This window comes from Ricinus communis, chromosome 8 (assembly GCF_019578655.1).
Source record: "Ricinus communis isolate WT05 ecotype wild-type chromosome 8, ASM1957865v1, whole genome shotgun sequence".
Lineage (NCBI taxonomy): Eukaryota > Viridiplantae > Streptophyta > Magnoliopsida > Malpighiales > Euphorbiaceae > Ricinus > Ricinus communis.
In genome coordinates this window covers 2,579,183-2,587,610 of record NC_063263.1, presented here as the reverse complement: position 1 = coordinate 2,587,610, position 8,428 = coordinate 2,579,183, and the positions used below count along the sequence as shown (strand labels likewise).

Sequence of the window (8,428 nt, the reverse complement as noted above, 5' to 3'; positions counted from 1 at the left end):
TTTCAGAAGAGTACGGGGCCTCCATTTTACTACAAGAAGTACACCAGGTTACTGTAGTTAATCTTGTGAAATTTGAGATGAGAACTTACATGTTGTTCTTCAGATTCTGTCTTCAAAGTAAATCTAGTATTTATGATGTTTATATTCAGCGTCTTCAGCAATGGGGGTGCTGCGATAATCAGTTCTTCCCATAAGTGGCCTATATTCCTCGGAGAATCAAATTCAGATTTCTTTTCTGGTCCAATTTTTCTTTCGCTTTTTCTTTGGCTCTCATAAATGAGAAATCTGAGTTTATTTATAGTAGTAGTATTGCTGCTCTTTAGGTTCCCAGACAAGTACCTCGGGCTGCAACTTCTCAAAAGTGCGTTCGCACAAATGATGTGGAGAATGTTGGACGAACATCCCGACATCAAACATTCTTTGAGATGCTTGGAAACTTCAGTTTTGGTGATTACTTCAAGAAAGAAGCAATTAAATGGGCATGGGAGCTTTCAACTAAGGAGTATGCATGGATATAATATTGCTACTGATCACGCATGCTTTATCATTCTCTTTTCATGCATAAGAGAATTTCTTACCTGTATATTATTGTTCATACAGATTTGGGCTAGCAGCTGACAGATTATGGGTCAGTGTTTATAAAGATGATGATGAAGCCTTTGAAATTTGGCATAATGAGGTAAGTTGGACTAGAATTTAACCAACTGTTTTCAGAGACGATTTGAGTATTTGTTTGCCTCTCTTTTAGTTGGTTTCTCTATGTTATGCTGTATTAGTTTTTCCTGCTTGTAAACTTCAATTTGTGCGTCCATCGCTCAGAAGCTATATCTTTTTTCTAATCAACATTTTCACAGTAAAATCTGGTTATAAATGCTCTATCTTCTTTTCTAGATCTCTGTTGGGAATTCAGAAATCTTTTCCTAATTCTCAGAATATTGTTCTTTCTTTTCTTGAGCTATAACATTAGTGGATTCCCAATTTTCTGAAGCCAGTGGATATCTGCTTCTTCCTTTGTGTAAACTTATTAATTGTATCATACAGGTTTCTGAGTGATTTTGTATTACAACTTTGCATCAGGTCGGTGTACCCACTGAGCGTATAAAGAAGATGGGTGAAGAAGACAACTTTTGGACCAGTGGTATTACTGGCCCTTGTGGTCCATGCTCGGAGCTCTATTATGATTTTCATCCTGAAAGGGGATTTCTGGATGTGGTATGTGTTCCTTGAGTTTGATTGATTGTATGTCCCTTGTTTTCTAGTGTGTGGAGTCTTCTTCTGTGGTGTTTTAAATCATAGAGTTTTTTATGTTCATATCATGTTTTTCATTTACTTTCTTTTTGGTTAATTTGCAGGATCTTGGAGACGATACTAGGTTTATTGAGTTCTACAATCTAGTTTTCATGCAGTACAATAAAATGGATGATGGATCACTGGAATCCTTAAAACAAAAGAATATAGATACTGGTCTTGGCCTGGAGCGTCTGGCTCGCATCCTTCAGAAGGTATATGTCTTTGTTATTAGATATTGGTTAAGTCATGTTTAGGAAACATGAGAATCCACTGGGATTATCTCTCAAGTAGGAGAATTTGTGTATTCGCCTCACCCTTCTGCATCAAATCTCACAGCTCTTTCCTTCTTTTCCTGCAGGTTCCAAATAATTATGAGACTGACTTGATTTATCCTATTATTGAGAAGGTCTCTGAATTGGCTAATTTATCATATGCTCTAGCTGATGATCAAACAAAAACGAAACTCAAAGTATGTCAGGCTTAATTACCTTCCATGTATTTTTTAAAAATTTTAAGCTGCTTCGACTAAAGTTATTCTTCTATTGTATCTTTTGTGAACCTAAAGTTCTGAATTGTTTTTAGATTATAGGAGATCATTTGCGTGCAATTGTATTTCTCATATCGGATGGAGTACTTCCATCAAATATTGGTAGAGGCTATGTGGTCCGCCGGCTTATTAGAAGGGTTGTTCGCACTGGCAGGTTACTCGGTATAAAGGGGGATGGTAAAGGTAATCTAGATGGAGCATTTATTCCGGCCATTGCAGAGAAAGTAATAGAACTGAGCGTCCATATTGATTCAGATGTAAAGGCTAGAGCATCCCGTATACTCGAGGAGTTACAAAGAGAAGAATTTCGCTTTGTGCAGACGCTGGAGAGAGGAGAGAAGTTGCTTGACCAAATGCTAGAAGATGCATTATCAAGTGGACAGAAAAAAGGAGTCATACCTTGCTTATCTGGGAAAGATGTATTTCTTTTGTACGACACGTATGGATTTCCAGTTGAGATAACAACAGAAGTTGCTGAAGAGCATGGTGTTAAAATAGATATGGATGGTTTTGATATTGAGATGGAAAAACAAAGGCGCCAATCTCAGGCTGCGCACAATGTTATTAAACTTACAGTTGAAGATGGAGGAGATCTTTCTGAAAATGTTTCTGATACTGAATTTTTAGGGTATGACACCCTTTCTGCGAGAGCAGTCATTGATAGTCTCTTGGTAAATGGGAAGCCAGTGATTCAAGTTCCTGAAGGAAGTGAAGTAGAAATCTTGTTGAACAAGACACCATTTTATGCTGAATCCGGTGGTCAAATTGGCGATCATGGTTTTCTATATGTTACTGAAGGTGAAAGCAAACCTAGAGCTATTGTAGAAATAAAAGATGTTCAAAAATCTCTTGGGAATGTATTTGTTCATAAGGGCACTATAAGAGAGGGACTCCTAGAGGTTGGCAGAGAAGTAGAAGCTGCGGTTGATCCGAAATTGAGACAGCGAGCAAAGGTGCAAACCCAACTCAGTTGTAGATTTCTCTTTCTTCTTTTTTTTCATTGAAGTTTTTTAGAACTCAACCTTCCCACTTCTTATGAGCTGAATTAAAATGGTGACAAAATTTATGCATGATGATTACCTTCCATCTCAACCAATCTACTTACTAAAAATTTGTAAGAAATATGTCAAGTACAATGATGTTCTCATTTTTCAAATTGGTATGGTCAACCTAGTTGTCTTGTTCTACTTATTAAAATACTTTTTAACTCTTTGCAGGTTCATCATACTGCTACTCATTTGTTGCAATCTGCACTCAAGAAAGTTATTGGCCAAGAAACATCACAAGCAGGTTCGCTGGTGGCTTTTGATCGTCTCAGGTTTGATTTCAACTTTCATCGACCACTTCTTGATACTGAGCTGGAGGAAATTGAAGCATTGATAAATGGATGGATTGGGGATGCAACCCTTCTTCAAACGAAGGTGATGTCCATTACTGATGCTAAAAATGCAGGGGCTATTGCAATGTTTGGAGAAAAATATGGAGAGCAGGTACTAGTTTTTGTCTTTTATCTCAGAATAAAATTGATTGCAGCTTTTGTTGCATACTGTATCCACATTTCAGTAAGATTTTTCAATTAATAAAAGTAGAGTTGCTAAAATATGTTTACTATGCTTCTGTTGTTCTTAAACATGTTTTGTCTTTTACTTTTCTTGTGCGGCTTATATTATCAAATCTGTGCTATAACTTGAAACAAGATGCATGCCAGATTCATAAGAATTATATTAAAGAACATATTTTAATAAACTTTCTTGAAGAATTTGTATACATCCCATTAAAATGATAGGAGTCTTGTTTATCTCACAAGTCTTTATAATTTACGCCATTATAGCATTTTACCAACATTACTAAAACAAATAAGATCCACCTGTTGATCATGGTATAGTGTTGTAAAGGCAATTAAAGTAGATACTTGTGCATTAATGTGAAAATTCATTGACAACTTTTGATGTCTGAAAATCTTAAATATGCAATAAGTAGCCAGTTGAAAAGTTCTCTACTTATATATGTTAAGATGTCTTGTAGGTACGAGTTGTAGAGGTTCCAGGTGTATCAATGGAACTTTGTGGTGGAACCCATGTTAGCAACACTTCTGAAATACGTGCTTTCAAAATAATCTCGGAGCAGGGAATTGCATCAGGAATCAGGCGCATTGAAGCTGTGGCTGGTGAAGCTTTCATTGAATACATAAATGCAAGAGATTCCCAGATAACACGTCTGTGCTCCACTCTCAAGGTATGGTTTTCTTTAAATGGTTGTCTTGTTGCATATGCTTGCATGTAATTGCAATGGCAAGATGATCCTGCTTCTGGTATTCTCTTAACTTGAGTTGGTTGTGGTATTTCCATTTTCTGGACATGATACAGCTGTTCATTTTCCCTCCGTTAGAGAGCCTCATATTCATAGTCTTAGGAAGAAAAGGACTTCATATTGCTTAGAATCCGAGTTTTGTAAACTTCTTTTTTATGTTGATCCTTCTATTAAATATTGGAACCGCTCTCTGCCATGCTTGTTCTGCAGTAACTTCATACATTCATAGTTAAGTACATTAATATTTTGGATTTTTAATTTCAAACTGAAGTTGTAAACGTTCAACCAAAAGACAGGGTATCCAAAAGATGTTGCAACATTGAATTTGTGAAAATTCAAATGAGAAAATAACTTGATTTTCTTTTAAATACCCTTTAGATTAGCATAAATTCTTTCATTAGACAAACTTGTTTTGTTCTTTCAGATAACCTCATAAATAGCAGAAGACTTATTAAATTGTTGCCAAACTGAAAGGGTATTTTGCTATTAATGCTATCTTTTGAAGGTGAAAGCTGAAGAGGTGACAACCAGGGTCGAAAATCTCTTAGAGGAGTTACGAATTGCAAGAAATGAAGTTTCAGCTATGCGTTCAAAAGCAGCAGTGTACAAAGCATCAACTATGGCAAGCAAGGCAGTTTCAGTAGGAACTTCAAAATCAATTAGGTACTTTCTTGCTTTCAGAATACATATACAAGATCGTGCTCTTTTGAGGCTATACTCTTTACACAGAGTATTGGGCTAAATTATCATATTTTTTCCTCCACAATGTATGTGAAGAGCTGCATTGAGTTTTCCCAAAATAAAGTTTACAGGATTTTCATACATATCAAGAGCCAGAAGTAGACATAGTAAACATGCACTTTTTTTGTAGGGGATCTTTTAAAGAATTTTATTTGATTTATTTGTTCATTTAAGTAAACCTGATTCTCAAGGGAATATAACTTGCATCATCCATATTTTATAGTTTCTGTGCAAACTTTGCAGCTTGCTACTATAGGTGCAGAAATACTATGGACGTGGTTCTGCCACCTCAGCAATATCCATGTCGAAAGTTTCAACACTAGTCTGATTTTCTGGAGAAGTGATTGCTTTTGCCATATAGCAGAAAAGGAATGAATGATCAGTATTATTTCGACATCTTACTAGCATTTCGTTTGACAGGGTACTTGTCGAGTCCATGGATGACATTGATGCTGATTCACTCAAGAGTGCAGCTGAGTACCTGATCGATGCACTAGGAGATCCAGCAGCTGTAGTCTTGGGCTCCTATCCAGATGAAGGGAAGGTGAGCTTAGTTGCTGCATTCACTCCAGGGGTGGTCAATTTGGGAGTCCAGGCAGGAAAATTTATAGGGCCTATAGCAAAGTTGTGCGGTGGGGGAGGTGGTGGCAGGCCTAATTTTGCTCAAGCAGGGGGGAGGAAACCTGAGAATTTACCAAGTGCACTGGAGAAAGCTCATGCAGATCTCCTGTCAATTCTAACTGAAAAGGCAAGCTGAAATTTCCATTTTTACATTAGTGCCTAGTGGAGATTGCACAAGACACTTCTTGGTTCTATAAACTTCATTGAATACTTGTGTATTAGACATGACATGTACAAAACCACAATAGAATAGCTTATTCAAATGTAAATTTTTGTAGTGAAAAAAGAAAAAGAACTGATGTTTGACATAATACACTTCGATTTCTCCTTTTACCTGTGATAAAAACAACAGCTTTTCTTTTCGTTTGCTTTGCAAAACTACTGCACCTCTTTTAAAGCAGAGGGATCAAATTGTTTGATTTTAAATAAGGAGGGACCAAATATTTGTATTAAGCCACAGCTAAGGGGGAATTTTTGTAATCAACCCTGTAAAAGGAAGAAATATGGGAGGGGATTGTTAACTGTAAATTTTGAGACTAGACTTAGAGGTCTGCAGTAGAACGTTTTCTGCTGATGTAGCATTTGTTTTACTTGCTTTAATACCTGTTCAAAAAGTTTAAGCTCCTAGGAGGATTTTATTTATTTATTTATTAAAATTATTATCATTAGGGTAGTGCAGTACGTTTGGCCACACTCAAAAGAGTATATTGTCTACTCAGAATAGTAAATATTTAATTTTATCCCTTTATCTATAGATTTTCTACGTAAATCATATGAATAATTCATTACTAAAATAGTTATCAAAATACTTGTAGAACATGTATGAATTAAATATTAAGTAAGCAATAATCATGTTTAACTAATATTGACAAAAAATATATTAAAATGAACAACTAATTTTCTTTTATATACATATATTTCCTAATTGTAATATTATTATAACTAATATATTTAATTATATAACTACTAACATTTATATATAATTTAAAGAAAAAACATAAAATATTTTCGGGTAGTATATGACTAATAGAATGATAAGGTACCGCAGTATACTTTCTAGTTTAGTTGTTCTCTTTCTAAATTATTATTATTATTATTACAAGTACGAGGTCATCCATGGTTTTGTTTTTTTTCTATGACAGGCTTCTTAGTAGCATGAGAAGTAAGTGTGTGTTCCTTCAAGGAGTAGTGGGATTGGAATATATGATTAAGGCATGCTGGCTTAAGTTGCAAGCGAAGAAAGGAAGTAGAAAAGTGATCCACTTTACGCATGTTATTATGGCTTGGATTCATTGGTTAAGCATGTCTATATTAATTGCCACTCTTATGAACTTCTCATGTAATGCGTTTTTCTCTTCCCACCCCCACTTCCCAAATCTGCCATTTGATCCTAATAAATGTGTCATTTCATATGATGGTGGTAGGCACACTTGAATTGGTGCAATCGTGCATATGCATTATGCACTAAATCAACATTTTAATTTGGTGCATTAGGCCGCACAATGAGATTTAGCTTTTTTTTTTTTTAATATTTATGTTGAATATGAACTATTATATTTTATAATTTCCACTTTTAAATTTCAACTAAATGCTGAGAGTTTATTAAAAAAAATAAAATTTAAATATGGGTATTATTAGATAATAAAATCTCATGCATTAAATTTAAACTTAATAATTAAAATTATGTCAATATGACCTGTCATTTATTTAAACTATAAGATGATTTTAAATACTTTGTTCTTCAAGTTTTTAAATGAACATGGTAAGATATGGGGGGTTAAGAAAGCATGATGTGCTGTCCAACAGCTTATAGTTAAATGAGTTTAAGCACATTGACATTTCGAAAGATATGTGTTGGTGATGAAGCTTATATAAAGAAAGGGTTCGTGTCTATTTAATATGGACGAAAATGACAACATGTGTTGTTTTAATGATTTTGCAATTATACAAAGATCGTGGCTTGGTTTTGTAAATCTTCCTTCACATGAGCCAAGGATCCTTAACAATTATTTAATTTTTCTAGTTTTTGTTTATTTTGTTAATTATTACACAAGTAACAATTAAATTCTCTATTCTTGCTCTTTCCTAATTTATATTTCTTCTTTTGTTTCTGAAGAAAATTCAAACTGTTTGAGTTTTAAATATTCTACGTTAAGATTATAATTAGATTACTGGTGCATACATAATTTCACTCCTAAATCTTACTAATTTAATTTATGACATTCTTAATTATTATTTTAATTTATGACACCTTTTAACTTTTATTTTTATTATTATTTTCACATGTCAATTATGTCTTTAATCTCTATCAACTTTTTACATGTGGTTTATTTTTTTTATATTATATAAAATTATATAAAAGTGAATAAAAATATAAAATACATGTTCAAAGGTAAAAAAATGTCACAAGCAGAAGTTGATGGGTATTATAAATCAAAATGAGAGATATCAGAAATTAAATTGATGAAATTTAGCGGTGAAATTATATATTAAGCGCTTCTTTATTATGATGGACTTTTTTCTAATTAATTTGAAAATTAAAAGCCGCCCTAATATTGCATCGGTTTGGAACCAAAAACTAACATTTTTCAATTGGTCTGAAACTATCAGAAAATCAGTCTAGTTCAAATTTTTTTATCTCAAAAATTGAACATAAATTATATTAAAATTATCGGTTGGATTTTAATTAGACATGTTTTCTTTTTTAAAAAATAACAAAATAGGCCGCTAAACCCAGCTTCATAATAATTTTTTCTGGTCCCGACTTGGGCCAATGCGATAAAATAATAATTTCGTTAAATTTATAAGATAATAATTTTTAAAAAATTTCTTAAGGCACATTTAAAATATAAAATAATAATTCATTAAATACATATGAAAATTACATATACTATGTAAATTTATAAAATAAATCACTTT

The 8,428-nt window shown here is 33.5% G+C and overlaps 1 protein-coding gene across 2 annotated transcripts; it reads left to right on the top strand.

The window, feature by feature from the left end:
* The first annotated feature begins 306 nt into the window (after window positions 1–306).
* LOC8278144 (alanine--tRNA ligase, chloroplastic/mitochondrial) lies at window positions 307–6,921 on the top strand. 2 transcript variants are annotated; one of them, XR_007217065.1, is made up of 11 exons: window positions 307–502; window positions 601–679; window positions 1,078–1,212; window positions 1,353–1,502; window positions 1,649–1,759; window positions 1,873–2,790; window positions 3,055–3,327; window positions 3,863–4,072; window positions 4,653–4,810; window positions 5,132–5,228; window positions 5,309–5,449. XR_007217065.1 is itself a non-coding variant. In XM_015728338.3 (11 exons), exons 1-11 carry the CDS (start codon window positions 426–428, stop codon window positions 6,658–6,660), a joined length of 2,448 nt encoding a protein of 815 aa, XP_015583824.2. In that variant the 5' UTR covers window positions 307–425; the 3' UTR covers window positions 6,661–6,921. The 2 variants fall into 2 exon arrangements, 1 of the variants encoding a protein (XP_015583824.2); XM_015728338.3 differs by lacking the exon at window positions 5,132–5,228 and adding an exon at window positions 6,652–6,921 and having other exon boundaries at window positions 5,309–5,636.
* Window positions 6,922–8,428: the final 1,507 nt, after the last annotated feature.

What these genes read in the sequence shown, in the direction of transcription:
- LOC8278144 (XM_015728338.3), top strand. Translation starts at nt 426, where the DNA reads ATGCTTGGAAACTTCAGTTTTGGTGATTACTTCAAGAAAGAAGCAATT. An exon ending in AATTGAGACAGCGAGCAAAG is followed by an intron (nt 2,791 to 3,054) that starts GTGCAAACCCAA and finishes AACTCTTTGCAG; the next exon opens with GTTCATCATACTGCTACTCA. An exon ending in GTCTGTGCTCCACTCTCAAG is followed by an intron (nt 4,073 to 4,652) that starts GTATGGTTTTCT and finishes TATCTTTTGAAG; the next exon opens with GTGAAAGCTGAAGAGGTGAC.